The 17,327-nt window shown below is 38.5% G+C and overlaps 1 protein-coding gene across 1 annotated transcript in view; it reads left to right on the top strand.

Annotated features, from left to right (window-relative positions):
* The window catches only part of COPB1 (COPI coat complex subunit beta 1), a 44,291-nt gene that overhangs the window by 11,003 nt on the left and 15,961 nt on the right, over positions 1-17,327 (top strand). The window contains exons 7-16 of the mRNA XM_027580481.1: positions 18-155; positions 2,647-2,766; positions 4,444-4,551; positions 4,636-4,782; positions 5,974-6,119; positions 8,318-8,414; positions 9,697-9,857; positions 10,929-11,049; positions 16,411-16,638; positions 16,801-16,980. Coding sequence (XP_027436282.1) covers positions 18-155; positions 2,647-2,766; positions 4,444-4,551; positions 4,636-4,782; positions 5,974-6,119; positions 8,318-8,414; positions 9,697-9,857; positions 10,929-11,049; positions 16,411-16,638; positions 16,801-16,980 — 1,446 coding nt within the window. The remainder of the gene's footprint in view (positions 1-17; positions 156-2,646; positions 2,767-4,443; positions 4,552-4,635; positions 4,783-5,973; positions 6,120-8,317; positions 8,415-9,696; positions 9,858-10,928; positions 11,050-16,410; positions 16,639-16,800; positions 16,981-17,327) is intronic.

Here is a 17,327-nt window from a genome sequence, read left to right as displayed (position 1 = left end):
AATGTTCTCTTCTCCAGGTCTGTCATGCTAATCCATCAGAAAGGGCTCGTTTCATTCGCTGCATCTATAACTTATTACAGTCATCTAGCCCAGCTGTAAAATATGAAGCTGCCGGAACATTAGTGACACTCTCTAGTGCGCCTACTGCAATCAAGGTACTGCTTATTTCTTTTGGTGCTGGTTAGATGATCGATACGCTGTCTTAGCACTTATAATTTACTTTTTTATTTTTTAATTTGTTCTCTTTTAAAAGATTTATTCACTTGAGAGAGAGAGGGAGAGAGAATGCAGGGGAGGAAGGGGCAGAGGGAGAGAGAGAGAATCTCAAGCAGACTCTGAGGAAAGTTTGGAGTCCAAGGCAGGGCTTGATCCCAGGACCCCAAGATCACAACCTGAGCCGAAACCAGGAGTCAGACGCTTAACTGACTGAGCCACCCAGGCACCCCAGCGCTTAATGATTTAGTGGCATTGCAGTTTACTCTGTGATTACGTGGCATTACATGGCACAGAAATAACAATTTAGGGGCGCCTGGGTGGCTCAGTCGTTAAGCGTCTGCCTTCAGCTCAGGTCATGATCCCAGCGTCCTGGGATCGAGTCCCACATCACGCTCCCTGCTCAGCGGGAAGCCTGCTTCTCCCTCTCCCACTCCCCCTGCTTGTGTTGCTGCTCTCACTGTGCCTCTCTCTCTATCAAATAAATAAATAAAATCTTAAAAAAAAAAGATTTATAAATGTGAAATTATTGGATTCCTTACATAGTCCAATCTTTTTTTCCTTCCTTCCTGCTTTCATACTAGTTTCTGGAGAATGATACTGGTATTTTAAGATCTCTCCCCATACTTTAATTACGTTAAAACCTGGATCTGGGAAAATGAATTTTGGATCCTACATGATGGATCCTAAAAAAAAAGATTACAGTGCATATTTTCAATATTGGAATGTTAGCTTTCTCTTCTCTAATTTACTGTATCAAGACTGCATGAGGGGGGCACCTGGGTGGCTCAGATGGTTAAGCGTCTGCCTTCAGCTCAGGTCATGATCCCAGGGTCCTGGGATCAAGCCCCACATTGGGCTCCTGGCTCAGCAGGGAGCCTGCTTCTCCCTCTCCCCCTGCCTCTCTCTCTGCTCATACTCTTTATTTCTGTGTCTCAAATGAATAAATAAAAAATCTTTAAAAAAAAAAAGACTACATGAAGAACCCCTAATATAGTCAGAGAATGAATAGTTCTATAAAGCCAGTTTGTATCAATAGGAGACTCGATTGCTTTACCTGCCAATACTTAGAAAAATTTTTTAACTTTTTATTTTGAAATAATTTTAGACTTACAGAACAACAAAACAGCAAAAGTTGTAAAAATAGGACAAAGTTCTCATTACCCTTCACCAGCTTCCCATAATGTTTGCGTCTTGCAAAGCAAGACGTATAATTGTCAAAATTAAGAAATTACCATTGGAACAATATTGTTAACTAAACTGTAGATCTTATTTGAATTCTACCAGTTTACTTCACCAATCTCCTTTTTTTGTACCGGATTCAATCCAGGATCCCACATTACATTCAGTTGTCATGTGTTAGTCTCCTCCAATCTGTGCCACCTCCTCAGGCCTTTTCTTGTTTTTCATGACCTTAACACTTTTGAAGAATACTGGGTCAATTTGTTTGTAAAATGTCCCTCAATTTGAGTTTGTCTAATGTTTTCTCACAGTTAGATTGAGGTTGTGCATTTTGGGGAAGAATACCATGGAAGTGATGAACCTTTCTCAGTGTATTGTATCAAGGAGTGTACATGATGTTGGAATACTATTAGTGATGTTAACCTTGATCAGTCGATTAAGGTGATGCCTGCCAGATATCTCCACTGTTGAGTTGTGATTTTTCCTTTTGTAATCAGTAAATAACATGGGAAGATACTTTGAAACTGCAAATATCCTATTTCTCCTCAAACTTATACCAACTAATTTTAGCATTTCTGTACAGCAGTTATTAATGTGATATTCTAATGGTGACTTCCTGTTTCCCTCATTATACATTTATTAACTGGAGTCCTGCAAGAAGAGCTGTCCCTTTACCCCTCACCCTCCCTCCCTTCTTTATTCTTCATATCAGTATGGCTGTTTTTTTCTATGTATTATAATCATTATCATTATTTGTTTCATTGATCATTCTATTCCAGTTTTGGCCATTGGGAGCTCTTTCAGGTTTGCTCCTTTGTCTTCTGCTTTTAATGAGTCAGGGTCATCTTTATAGTCTTGATTTTTCTGTACTGTAATGCAGGTGTGTTAGACTTTGCACCTAAACTCAAAGATACTCAGTAGCTATATTTTCGGGGATACTCTGCTTTTTTCTGCCTTGTTCCTTAGTTTCAACCCTTAATTTTTGACTGTTAGCATTTCTGCCTATAACAGCCCCTTTTCATCCTTTTAACTTGTGATTCTTCTTAACTTTTTTAAAGTTGAAAATAATGAGATTTATTAGAATATAGGGAACAGAGGGACACATTCCTTTGGGAAATATTCATAAACTTTTAGTGCAGGAGTAGTGAATGTATTTTGGCTTCTTTAGGGACTTTTTTTTCTTCTTATTTTTGGATTCTGTGTTTAAGATGGATGAATGTGTTCCTAAAATGTGTTTCTTTTTTTATATAGGCGGCTGCTCAGTGTTACATTGATTTAATTATTAAGGAGAGTGACAACAATGTAAAGCTCATCGTTCTGGATCGATTGATAGAATTAAAAGAGCATCCTGCTCATGAACGAGTACTACAGGTAAATGTTACCTGAAAGAGAGAAATCCTAGATAAAATCTTTTTCAAATTGAGGTAACACTCAAACTTTGCTCTCTTGGTTAACTTAAATTCTTTGAGACTGGGCAGTTTAAATTTTGGTCAACTAACATGTAACTCTTGAATCGCCATAGCCTTTTAGGGTATTTGCCATAAAAAATATTTCCAACATGAATTAATATGTTATTTTATATCTTTTCTATTTGTACTACATTTGTTATTCTTAACAATAGAGATATTCATTTTAATTTGAATATAATTCATTTTTGAAAAATATGCCAACTGATTGAGAATAAAAGATAATTCTATGGAATTATCAGCATACCTGTGTAATCTGTGAGAGTAATGATTTTTATAAAAATAAAGCCCCATAGGGGCTCCTGGGTGGCTTGGTTAAGTGACTGCCTTCAGCTCAGGTCATGATCCTGGAGTCCCAGGATCGAGTCCCGCATTGGGCTCCCTGCTCAGGAGGGAGTCTGCTTCTCCCTGGGGCACCTGGGTGGCTCAGTTGTTAAGCGTCTGCCTTCGGCTCAGGTCGTGATCCCGGTGTCCTGGAATGGAGCCCCGCATCGGGCTCCCTGCTCTGCAGGAGGCCTGCTTCTCCCTCTCCCACTCCCCCTGCTTGTGTTCCCTCTCTCCCTGTGTTTCTCTCTGTCAAATAAATAAAATCTTAAAAAAAATAAAGCCCCATGACAGCTAAATTCAATGTTATTCCGGGTTAGAGCAACAACAAAAAATTTGCTCTACAGGACATGATTGGGACAATTAGAGAAATGAGAATTATGGACTGTATATTATGTGATATCATTGTTACCAATGTTCTCTGAATTTGATAATTGTGGTTATATAAGAGTTTATCCTTATTCATGGGAGATGTACACTAAAATGTTTACCAAGAGTGGGATAAAGTATGTGGCAAAATATTAACAACGGGTGAGTGTAAGTGAAAGTTATATAGGAATTGATTTTTAGAACTTTTTTATCAGTGAAATTTTTTTAAAGTTTCAAAGAAGTAAAATTTGTAAATTAGTTTGGCTATATTTTAAAATCTTTATCTGCCATAGTGTTTTTTAAAGTATGTGCCATTAAAACATTACATTTTCCTGCAGAGCAAAAATAACATTATCCCACTTAATGAAATTAATAGTTTCTTAATAATATCTAATACCAACTCCAAAGTCAGATTTTACCAGATGTCCCTGAAATACCCCTTTTGTTTGGCTTGTCTAATTCATGACCATATGTCTTACCACAATTGATGTTTCAATTGGTGCAGTAATTTTTTTCATGATACGGGCTTGTTGAAGAGACCAGACTAATTGTCCTGTAAGATGCCCCTCCTTGTAGATACCTCTGATTACTTTCTGTTGGTGTCATTTAGTTTGTTTCTCTGACTTCTGAATTTTCTATAAACTGTGAGTTTGAGCTAAAGCTTGATAGAGTCACAGTAAACATTTGCAGTTTGAATGCATCATATGTGATACTATATACTTCATGTTGTGTTACATCAGGATACCCCAAATACCTGGTTTTTCCACCACCAGTGATTTTATTATTGATGAAAGAATTAAGGTGATGATGGTCAGAACCCTCCATTCTGTGGTTAGGATTTTTTTCTCTTAATATTGGTGTTAATTCTGGATTTTCTCTTCTTTCTCAGGATCTGGTTATGGACATCCTGAGAGTATTGAGCACACCAGACTTAGAAGTACGCAAGAAAACTCTGCAGTTAGCACTGGATCTTGTCTCTTCTAGGAATGTTGAAGAGGTAAAACAAAACTCTGACAGCACTGTTGTAAGCCGTCAGGCCAAACATGGTGTAATTCCCACTTATTTTTACTTTGTTCTCTAGTTGGTTATTGTTCTGAAGAAGGAAGTGATTAAAACAAATAATGTGTCTGAGCATGAAGATACTGACAAATACAGACAACTCCTTGTGAGAACATTGCATTCCTGTTCTGTCCGATTTCCAGATATGGCTGCAAATGTTATTCCTGTGGTATGTAATTCTGATGCCTTTAATTTTGAAATTCTCTAAAAGAATAGAAAGGTTTAGTTATTTAGCAATTAAACTGTCTAGTAGAATGACTGAATCTTGTGGTCAGAAATGATCTTTCTGTTCACCCTTAAGCTCAGAAGGATAAGGAATCTGACTTCTTTCTCTTACATCTTCATCAAAAAAGTAAACACAAAAATATGACAAAAATACCTCCACATATTACTATAATTAATGTTTGTTACAGTTACCTATGATAAAATTATGCTGTATATATATATATATATATCATTCAGTAGCACAAACCAGTATTTCTTTCAAATAGTTTTACCTCTTAAAAGTTGAAGGATTTAGTTATAGGAAAATATACGTACCTAGAATCATTGGCTTCTGTCACTGTCAGATAAATGAGGTATGTTATTGTAATTTGAAATTTTGTCTTTGAACTCCAAATTTTTTCTGAAATGACTTTACTTTTAGTTACAACTTAGGAGTATCCAATTAATTTATTTTGAGTTGTGTATTTCCAGCTTTTGTTTTATAGTGAGTTTTTTGTAATAAACTTGGCTGCACAAAACCCAGGAAAGACATTGTGACTTTGTTTACATAGCAGTGCTTTTCTCTCAACTTACATTTTGTTATATGTTCAGAAATTATTATAGTATTTGTAAATTTGTTTACTTCTTAAAACTTAGATAATTTTCAGGGCGCCTGGGTGGCTCAGTCGTTAGGCGTCTGCCTTCGGCTCAGGTCATGATCCCAGGGTCCTGGGATCGAGCCCCGCATCGGGCTCCCTGCTTGGCGGGAAGCCTGTTTCTCCCTCTCCCACTCCCCCTGCTTGCTCGTTCCTTCTCTCACTTTGTCTCTCTCTGTCAAATAAATAAATAAAAATCTTAAAACAAAAAAACTTAGATAATTTTCTTTGTGAAAATTATATAACTTATGGGGCGCCTGGGTGGCTTAGTCGGTTAGGGTGTCCGACTCTTGATTTCAGCTCAGGTCATGATCTCAGGGTCATGAGATCGAGTCCCATGTCGGACTCAGTGCTCAGTGTGGAGTCTGCTTGAGATTCTCTCTCTCCCTCTTCCTCTGCCCCTCCCCTGACTTGCATGCACATGTGTGGCCTCCCTCTCTCTCAAATAAATCTTTTAAAAAAATTATATAACTTATCCTGTTTTCCTTTTTGCCTTTCAGTTAATGGAATTTCTCAGTGACAATAATGAAGCAGCAGCTGCTGATGTGTTGGAGTTTGTTCGTGAAGCCATTCAGCGCTTTGATAACCTGAGAATGCTTATTGTTGAGAAGATGCTTGAAGTCTTTCATGCTATTAAATCTGTCAAGTAGGTTTAAAGTCTGTTTAAATTAAGGTCAAGCAAGCAATTTATCAGTTTCTATCTTTAAAGGGTCAGTTGATAGAAAATTTAAGGGAGAAGAAATGAATCAAGATACTAAAGTCAATATAAGTATCACAGTAGACATCCCCTCACCCCAACCTCAATAAATCCATAATCTGTGGGCAAAAATTTGCTTTTGTAGGTGTGATTTAGCTAGGTTTCTCTATCCTTATTTCCTCTAAAACATGGTGAATCCTCAAGTGACTAAGGAACATATTTTTAAAGTGTATCACTTTTTGGATACCATTATTTATATCCCCCATTAGTATTTATTAAAGTGAGGGATTGAAAATGCAGCCTAGGGGCGCCTGGGTGGCTCAGTCGTTAAGCGTCTGCCTTCGGCTCAGGTCATGATCCCGGGGTCCTGGGATTGAGCCCTGCATTGGGCTCCCTGCTCAGCGGGGAGCCTGCTTCTCCCCCTCCCTCTGCCGCTCCCCCTTGTGCTCTCTCTCTAATAAATGAATAAAATCTTTAAAAAAGATTCAAGGGCTGCCTGGGTGGCTCAGTCGTTAAGCATCTGCCTTCGGCTCAGGTCATGATCCCAGGGTCCTGGGATAGAGCCCCACATCGGGCTCCGTGCTCGGCGGGAAGCCTACTTCTCCCTCCCCCACTCCCCCTGCTTGTGTTCCCTTTCTCACTGTGTCTCTGTCTGTCAAATAAATAAATAAATAAAATCTTTAAAAAAATAAATAAAAATAAAAAAGATTCAGAGGGCAGTTACGACAACTTATGACAACATAAGTCATTAGGACCCAGGTTCTTTCTAGGGTGTGGGCCCTCATCTACATGGCCAAGATGCCTACTAGAGCTCCAGTCTTTATATCAGGAGGCCAGTCTCAGGAAAGAGAAAAACTAGGAAGGTATACTCTTTAAGAATATCTTGGGGGGCGGCGCTGGGTGGTTCTGTTGTTTAGCGTCTGCCTTCGGCTCTGGTCATGATCCCAGGGTCCTGAGATTGAGCCCTACATTGGGCTCTGTGCTCCTCAGGAAGCCTGCTTCTCCCTCTCCCACTCCCCCTGCTTGTGTTACCTCTCTCACTGTGTCTCTCTCTGTCAAATAAATAAAATCTTTAAAAAAAAAAAAAAAGAATATGCAGCCTAAATCTGACATAATGCATTTCCCTTAAATAGCCTTTGCTAGTGAGAAAGGACTGTTGCATCCAAATTTTGCTTCATTTAAAGTAAAATGATAGAGTATGATAGACTTGCATTATGTCTGCATTGGAGAGAAAGGAAAGGGCCACTGTAAAATTGTTTTTATGATACAAAATTGATATTTATGGAAGTGAGAAAGATTTGCTTCCTTTGTGAGGAAAAAAAATCATACCAAAGTTTTGCCTTTAATGCCCATCATCTCTTAAAGCTTTAGTTTCTAAAATGTTTTCTGAATAAGCTTAATGAAAATCTTAAGGAAAAGATAACTAAAGACTTTATTCAGTTTAACTAACATTCTTAACTAGAGAATTGTTGCTTTCTTTATGTTTTTGGAGTTTTTTTAATTACTGATCCTTTGCACTCCTTCCTTATTCAGCATCTTGCCTTTTCAGTGACTACAAATAAAAAGTGAATTACTTTTTATATCAAAGTTGTATATTTTTTATAGTAGTAAATGATAAAATAAAATTTACCTTAACTCTGCCCTAAATGGAGGGTAACACCTTTCTGGGAGACACTTTGTTATTTTATTTTTACTAATGAGTTTACCAATTTTAAAGTGTTCCTAATAATAATGGGTGAGAATACTTATTTTCCTTTTAATCCTTGTGATTTCTGGAGAGAATCAAACTTAGTGTCTTTGTTACATTTCTTTCTTAAAATTTCATCCATAGTCTCTTGGAACTGCAGAATCTTTCTTTCTTTTTTCTTTTTTTTTTTTTTAAAGATTTTATTTATTTATTTGACAGAGACAGCAAGAGAGGGAACACAAGCAGGGGGAGTGGGAGAGAGAGAAGCAGGCTTCCCGTGGAGCAGGGAGCCCGATGTGGGGCTCGATCCCAGAACCCTGGGATCATGACCTGAGCCGAAGGCAGATGCTTAACGACTGAGCCACCCAGGCGCCCCCTTATTTTCTTTCTTGAGCTTAAATTCACTCTGTTTTAAGATTTGTTAGCAATGTCAGTGTTTCAGAACTTGTTCTTCCCTTAGGATTTACCGAGGCGCATTATGGATCCTGGGAGAATACTGTAGTACCAAGGAAGACATTCAGAGTGTGATGACTGAGGTCCGCAGGTCCCTTGGGGAGGTATGTTCTACTTTAGTAAATGGTGATTTTTACTTTAGTAAATCTGACTTTTATGTGGTGGTTTGCTTTTATGTTTTTATTTAGTAGTGTTGGAGTTAAAAACACTGAAAAATGTGTTTTAATTACCCAGATAATTAAAGCTTAGAGGCTCTGGGAAACTAGGGGCATCCCTCTCCCCTGCATTGAGCCATAATGCCTGTTCTTTTGTCTGTTTTATTTACCCTTTCAGGTAAGATTTTATTTGAACCAAAGGTTATGTGTTTAAAAAGAAGAAAAAGACTTGTAAAACTCTGTGTTAGCCCTGTATATTCTGAAAGGAGAATGCGAGTATTACAAGAACCCTGCTGACATTAGACTATTTATGTACTAAAACTGGCAGTGTTTTCCTCACCCAAACAACCATATGGTAGAATAGGAAGAACAGTGTTTGTCAGGAGACCTGGGTTACAGTCTTGCTTTTGCCATTAATTAACTCTGGCACCTTGGATGTAAATTTCTTAACCTGACTGGACTTCAGGTTTTTCACGTACGAGAAAAGGAATTGACCAGTAATGATTGAAGACTCTTAGAGCTTACGTTAGATGATTGGTATTGAGGAATAAATACATAGTTGCCATTTGGTGTTTTTAAAAGGTAGTTGATAAAGTTATTTTGTACACATAAGTCAGATTTATTTCATTTTATTTTATTATTATTATTTTTAAAAGATTAATTTATTTGACAGAGACAGACACAGCAAGAGAGGGAACACAAGCAGGGGGAGTGGGAGAGGGAGAAGCAGGCCTCCCGCTGAGCAGGGAGCCCGATGTGGGGCTCGATCCCAGGACCCTGGGATCATGACCTGAGCCGAAGGCAGATGCTTAACGACTGAGCCACCCAGGCGCCCTATTTCCTTTTAGAATAGGTGCTGTTTTGGTTAGTATTTCAAAGGAAGGGATAGGGAAGAGGAGTAAGGCTTAGTGAGTGTGTACTTTGTCTTATTCACTGTCCTAAGCATTTTCCTATTAAGTAACTTGATAGATTTAAGATTTCCATTTAAGAGATAAAGAAACTGAGTAGTTGAATTAACTTGCCCAGAACCATTCAATAGCTAAGTGGCATCCAACTCCAAAGCCCCTGTTCTTCCCATTACATCATCCTGGGAAAGAAAGAAAATTGAATGCAGAGTTGCAAAAATCGCATTGGTGGAATTGCCTTCTCCATAGAAATGATTGAATATTTAAATACGATTTTGCTTGCTGTTGATGTTATTACTAAATTGGTATTTCCAATTGATTTGTAGATCCCAATTGTGGAGTCAGAAATAAAGAAAGAAGCTGGAGAATTAAAACCTGAAGAGGAAATAACTGTGGGGCCGGTTCAGAAGTTGGTAACTGAGATGGGCACCTACGCAACTCAGAGTGCCCTAAGCAGTTCTCGACCCATGAAGAAAGAGGAAGAAAGGTAATCTACAGCACCTATGTATGCCCTACCATCTATACTTTTTAAATTACTACTCCTGAGTATAGAACAAACGATTTTTTTCCTCTTATTTGCTTTTTTTGACCAAAATGGAAATCTTTGCCATTTAAGATACTTGAAAGGAGGATGTTTAATTTCTCTTAGGAATTGTGTTGGTGGTTCTAATCCTCTGCTCCTTAAAACTGTTTTCATTGAAATAACTGTTCTGTTTAAAATTATTTTTACTCACATGGAAAATGCTAAGTGGAGGGGTACCTGAGTGGCTCAGTCAGTCAAGCATCTGACTTTGGCTCAGGTCATGATCTCAGGGTCCTGGGATCGAGCCCCACATTGGGTTCTCCAGTCAGCGGGGAGTCTGCCTCTCCCTCTCTCTCTCCCTCTGCCTCTCTCCACATTTGTACGCGCTCTCTCTGTCTCAAATAAATAAATAAAATCCTAAAAAAAGATTTAAAGAAAATGCTGAGTGGAGGTAACTGAATTTTGTTGCCTCTATTAGTGCTTGGGAAACATATTTTGAAGATTTTCCACTTCTAGTTGCTGGACTAAAATTTTAATATTTTATGCCTTATTTTGCTCTCCAATTTTATAATGAACATGATAAAAATAATGCCTAAAATTTTAATGGTTGTTACTATATGCTAGGCATTGTACTAAGTAGTTTGACTCTTGTAGTCTTAACAACTCATTGAGATACAGTTTATTATTCTCATTTTACAGAAGAGGAATTTGAGGCTTAGAAAGGTTTGTAACTTACCTGTAGGGACACAATAAATAGATAAGTTTGAATTTGAATAGCTCATTGGCTCTAGTACATACACTTGGAATCATTTTCTCTTTCCATATTCACTTGGCTCTAGCTCTTTTGAAGATAAGTTGTAAAACCGTGTATATTTTCCTGTTTCTATTCTAAAAGCTAAAGAGGGAGCTAATTGAGATCCTCTTTACTGAAGGGTGGCAGTGAGAGTGTTAAATAGGCTTATTTGAATAATTTATGCAAAAGCTGCATGCTGCTTAAGAAATGGTTGGGTTTCATTTTCCTTGATTGCTTTGCAGACCTCCCCTGAGAGCCTTCCTTCTGGATGGAGATTTCTTTGTTGCTGCCTCCCTTGCCACAACTCTGACCAAGATTGCCTTGCGCTACGTAGCTTTGGTTCAGGAGAAGAAAAAGCAAAATGTAAGTTCATTTATCGTTCATTTATCCTTCATTTACCCAGCAAATGTTGAGTGCCTTCCATATGCATTGGACAGTGAAGGACCTAAAAGTGAATGCTGAAGTTCATGTCATTGAAGAGCTTATGGTAATGGGGGAAATGGACATAGTAATACAATGTTATTGTAAAATTGACAAAGTAATACAATAATGTGACCTTGTGATTAGTCCAGTGGAAGAGATGTAAGGGCTTATGAGGTCAGTCATTTGCTTGCTAGGACCAGTCAAGGCCCAGAGAAAGAAAGACCTCTCTCTCAAGCATTTTCATCCAGTCAGTCATTGTCTGTTTTATCCCAGAAATGTCTCTTCAGTGTGTTCTCATTTCTGCAGTTTATGCCTTCATCATAGCTTCTGGCCCATTCCAACTTTATAGTCATTTACACTCCATTTCCATTCCCCCCAACCTTTTGTGCTGTTGTCCTGCATTTTATTTCTGTGTGTCATGTTACCAACCCTGACATGCATTGCTGTTATTTTTGCTTTAAATAGTTAAGAATTATTTGTGTGTTTATATACATCTATATGCATTATTTATTTTATTTTTTATTTATTTATTTTTAACATTTCTTATTTATCTGGTATTTGGCTGGGCTTGGGTATGAGGGGGGCATAATTAGTTGTAAGAAGTCGAGAGTTGGGAACAGGACAAAGTGCAAGTACCTTTCTGGGTGACTTTTTCGGTATTTTTTTTCTTTATGGTTAAATATATATAATGTAAACTTTACCATTTTAACCATTTTTAAATGTGCCATTCGTTGACATTAAGTACATTTATATTGTTGTGCAGCCATTACCATCATCCATCTTCAGAACTTCATCATCATCTCTAATTGAACTGTATCCAGTAAACAGTAACCCTCCCATCAGTCTCCTCCCCATCCCCCCAGTCCCTGGCAACAACCATTCTGCTTTCTGCCTCTATAAATTTGCCTATTCTACATACCTCATATAAGTAGAATCATCTAAATTTGTCCTTTGCAACTGGTTTATTTTGCTTAGCATAATGTCTTCAAAGTTCATCCATATAGTAGCATGTATCAGAATTTCTTTCCTTTTTAAGCCTGTATAATGTGATGTTTTTGTTTATACATTCATCTGCTGTAAATAGTTAATATTCTTTTAAAGATTTTTTTTTTAAATGAGGAAAAAGTCTTATATTTACCCACATATTTACCACTTATGGTGCTTTTCATTCCTTTGTGTAAATTCAGATTTCCATGTGATATTTTCTTTCTGCCTAAAGAACTTAATCATTCTTATAATTCATGTCTGTTCATGATGAATTCTCTCAGCTTTCATTTGTCTGAAAAAATCTTTGCCTTCATTTCAAACAAATCTTTCTGTGGTAGAATTGTGAACGTGTTTGTTTTATTTTTGTTCATTTTTAATATTGTTAAAATAAGGAGTGAGGTAACAAAAACTAATGAGAAAAAAATCACTCATGGTTAGAAGACTGAAGTACAAATCTTACTAATATTGTAGTGGAGATAGAAACATCAAAAGCTAGAATTACATTACCCAAATATGATAACAAAAATCCTTCCTTCCTCCAGAAAGAGTTTAATATGGCTTTTCTCTGTGAAACACTTTCTTCCCCCCAATATTGCTCATTCTGTGTTTTACAGCACTGCAGTTTCACTTCACATTGTAACAGTCCCATGTTTCTCTAAGCCCTTCCTAGTCCTAATATTTAATAGCTATGAAATAGTCCATTAGATTCCTTCATTTACTTAAGCTCCCATATAATTAGACATTTTTATTTTAGCTTTGGAATTTCAAAGGATTTTTTTTTTTTATTCTATCATGAAAAGAGCCATAAGTGAGATTTAGAGGGCCAAGTAAATTATAAGGTGTATTCGCTCTCTCTCTCTCCCCTTTTTTTAAGATTATTTATTTATTTATTTTTTAAAGATTTTATTATTTATTGACAGAGACAGCAAGAGAGGGAACACGAGCAGGGGGAGTGGGAGAGGGAGAAGCAGGCTTCCCGCCAAGCAGAGAGCCCAATGTGGGGCTAGATCTCAGGACCCTGGGATCATGACCTGAGCCAAAGGCGGACACTTAACGACTGCGCCACCCAGGTGCCCCTATTTATTTATTTGACAGAGAGAGAGGGAGAGGGAGAAGCAGGCCCCCTGCTGAGCAGAGAGCCTGACATGGGGCCTAATCCCAGAACCCTGGGATCATGACCCGAGCCAAAGGCAGACACTTCACCGACTGAGCCACCCAGGCACCCCTGTATTATCTCTTTTTTATCAATTTATTTTGATTTATGGGCAATAATTTACTTTGTAACTCTCTCTGTTACACTTTGTTTATTTAGGTTTTTGTCACAGTGTAATTATCTATTCTTTAAATAAATAAATTCTTTGCTTTTTAAAAGTCTCCAAATTTTTTTATCTCTGAGTCCAGTTTGATTTCCTTGCATGGAATAGCTGCTCAGTTCTCCAAACTGGGAGACCATTTGAGTATTTGCTGATACCTGTTTAAGAGAACCAGTTTTCTAGTAACGGGTTCATGTTTGCTACATGTAGTACAAGGCAGGAAGAAGTTGGGTTGTTTATCACCTCCCTGACTCTCCTTCACTTATACCTTTTCTAGAGTTTCCCTGGTTTTATATACCTTTTGGGTAAAGAATTTGCTTAAAATTTTTTTTTTAATAAGAGACTTTTTAAAAATTATTTATTTGAGGGCGCCTGGGTGGCTCAGTTGGTTGAGCGACTGCCTTCGGCTCAGGTCATGATCCTGGAGTCCCGGGATCGAGTCCCACATCGGGCTCCCTGCTCAGCGGGGAGTCTGCTTCTCCCTCTGACCCTCTTCCCTCTCGAGCTCTCTATCTCTCATTCTCTCTCTCTCAAATAAATAAATAAAAAATCTTAAAAAAAAAAGATTTAAAAAAAATTATTTGAGAGCAAGAGTGAGCAAGAGCACGAGTTGGGGGTGGGGAGGGGCAGAGGCAGAGGGACAAGCAGGCTCCCTGGTGAGCAGGGAGCCCAGTGTGGGGGCTCGATCCCAGGACCCCGGGATCATGCATGACCTAAGCCAAAGGCAGCTGCTTAACCGACGGAGCCACCCAGGCACCCCTTGCCTTAACTTTTCTTACAATGAGGTCTGTTGGCAACTAATTTTCTTGGTTTTTGTTTGTCTGAAGAAGACAATTTTTCCTTCATTTTTGAAAGATACTTTGTGGATATAGAATTCAAAATTGACAGTTTTTTTCTTTTAGTTCTGTAAAGAGGTTACTCCATTGTTTTCTGTCTTGCAGTTTACTCTAAAGAGGTAGCTTCAATATCTTCTGGCTTTCTGATGAGAAGCCTTCTGTCATTCTTATGTCTCTGTGTGGAATGTGTCCTGTGTCCTCTGGCTGGTTTTAGATTTTCTCCCTATCATAGGTTTCAGTAATTTGATTAGGGTTTGCCTTGGTGTGGTTTTCCTCACGTTTCCTTTGTTTGTGGTTCGTTGAGCTTCTTATGCAGGTTTATAGTTTTCATTAAATTTGGGAACTTTTTGGCCACGATTTCTGTAGCTATTTTTTTCCTGTCCCTTCCCCTTTCTTCTTCTTCTGGAGACTGTATCCAGACTCAGGATTATTACACTCATTCTTCTGCAGGTTCATTCCCAGGCCTGTGGGAATCTTTTTCCTGCATGTGTGCAGATCAGCACTTAGCCAAAGACGGGTTGGCAAGGGTATAGAGCATGTGTTAGGATAATTGTACACAACACTAAAAAAGCAAGTTGGAGTCACTTGTGGAAACCTTGAATAGCAGGCCAGGTAGTATGGACTTCAACATGAAGGCTGTAGGAAGTCACTGAAGGTACTTGTGTGTCGAGTGAAATGATTGGTGCACAATAAGGATTAAGATAGCAGCAGCAGGTGATCACACTTTGTGCCACCAATAATGGGGCAACCTGACATTATGTGTCTCCTAATACAATATAGTAAGAGATATAAAACATCACCTGTCTGGTATTCTAACCAAAAGTGAAGGACATTCTACAAAACAACTGGCCTAGCCTTTTTTAAAAAAGTCATTGTGGTGGAAAACAATACAAAAAATCAGGGGGACTGGTCTAGGTTAAAAGGGACTAAAGAGAATAACAGCCAAATAAAATGCATGAAGCTGATCTTGTATTAAAAAAACATAAAAACACGGGGCGCCTGGGTGGCTCAGTCGTTAGGTGTCTGCCTTCGGCTCAGGTCATGATCCCGGGGTCCTGGGATTGAGCAACGGGAGCCTGCTTATCCCTCTCCACTCCCTCTGCTTGTGTTCCCTCTCTCACTGTGTCTCTGTCAAAATAAATAAATAAAATCTAAAATGAAAAAAACATAAAAACACTTAGTGACATTAGGAAAATTTATTTGAATTTCAGTGTAAACTTTTTGGGAATTATTCTCTTTCTTAGGTGAGATAATGGTATTGTGGTTCTATAGGAAACTGTCCTGATTCTTTTTTTTTTTTAAAGATTTTATTTATTTATTTGAGAGAGAGAGAATGAGAGATAGCACAAGAGGGAAGAGGGTCAGAGAGAGAAGCAGACTCCCTGCTGAGCAGGGAGCCCGATGTGGGACTCGATCCTGGGACTCCAGGATCATGACCTGAGCCGAAGGCAGTCGCTTAACCAACTGAGCCACCCAGGCGCCCAACTGTCCTGATTCTTAAGAGATTTATGCTAAAGTACTTATGGGGTGAAGAACCTTACTTTCATATGTTTAGCCAAAAAAGTGTACATGTACAGGTAGACTAAGAAAGCAAATACAGCATAATGCAAGCAGCTGGTAAAGTATCTATTCTTTTAACAGTTTCTGTAGTTCAAGTTTTTTTTTATTTTTTTATTTTTTATTTTATTTATTTATTTGACAGAGAGAGGGAGAGAGAGAGCACAAGCAGGGGGAACGGCAGGCAGAGGAAGAAGCAGGCTTCCTGCGGAGCAGGGAGCCCGATGCGGGACTCGATCCCAGGACCCTGGGACCATGACCTGAGCCGAAGGCAGCCGCTTATGACAAAGCCACCGAGGTGCCCCTGTAGTTGGAATTTTAAAAAAAGATAGCATTGGCATGTGGAGGGGTTAGAGTAAGGGAAAACAGTTAAAAAGCTGTTGCTATCTTTCAGTTGAAGGTTAATGAAAGTATTAGAGGGTGGCAGTTAAAAAGATAGGAATGAAAAGGGTGCATCAAATATATGGAGATAAAAATCTAAAGCGTTTGAATTCTTATTCGGGTGAAGTGAAAATTAGGTTTATTTCTTGGATCGTGAGTTATAATAAAGTGACATTACTGAATGGGAGAACCGTGACAGTAAACAATCCATTTCTCTACTTTTCTAGTCTTTTGTTGCTGAGGCTATGTTGCTCATGGCCACTATCCTTCATTTGGGAAAATCCTCTCTTCCTAAGAAGCCAATTACAGATGATGATGTAGATCGAATTTCCCTGTGCCTCAAGGTCTTGTCTGAATGTTCACCTTTAATGAATGACATTTTCAATAAGGAATGCAGACAGTCCCTTTCTCACATGTTGTCTGCTAAACTTGAAGAAGAGAAATTATCCCAGAAGGTAAGGTATATCTGAGTGAGTTCTAAAAGTGCTTTGTGGGTTTTTAAAAAATGTTGTTGGTTTTCCAGTCCTATGTGAGGGCTGTTCCCTGTTATAGGCCTACAGAAAGCTGTCTTTCTTTCCATATTAAAGAGAGATGTGTGTATTGTTTTCTCAACACAGAAAGAATCTGAAAAGAGGAATGTGACAGTACAGCCTGATGACCCCATTTCCTTTATGCAACTAACTGCAAAGAATGAAATGAACTGCAAGGAAGATCAGTTTCAGCTGAGCTTGCTGGCAGCAATGGGCAACACACAGAGGAAAGAGGCAGCAGATCCCCTAGCATCTAAACTTAACAAGGTAACAAAATGTCAAATATACTGGTGAATTATTTATATGGGCCACTTAAGAAAATAGTAATCAGGAAGTGGCTGGTCCCACTGTTTTTTAAAAGAAAAACAAACTTGTTATACAGCATCAGTTTTTGTCAAGTCACTGTGATTGATAGGTTCATGAAAAATGAATTAAAACTTAGATGCTGGGGCACCTGGGTGGCTCAGTCGGTTAAGCATCTGCCTTTGGCTCAGGTCATGATCCCAGGGTCCTGGAATCGAGCGCGGCGTTGGGCTCCCTGCTCAGTGGGAAGCCTACTTCTCCCTCTCCCTCTGCCTGCTACTCTGCCTACTTGTGCTCTCTCTCTTTCTGTC

The sequence above is a fragment of the Zalophus californianus genome, chromosome 11 (assembly GCF_009762305.2).
Source record: "Zalophus californianus isolate mZalCal1 chromosome 11, mZalCal1.pri.v2, whole genome shotgun sequence".
NCBI lineage: Eukaryota > Metazoa > Chordata > Mammalia > Carnivora > Otariidae > Zalophus > Zalophus californianus.
Note: the sequence above shows the minus strand (reverse complement) of the source record. Positions and strands in the feature narration are given on the sequence as shown.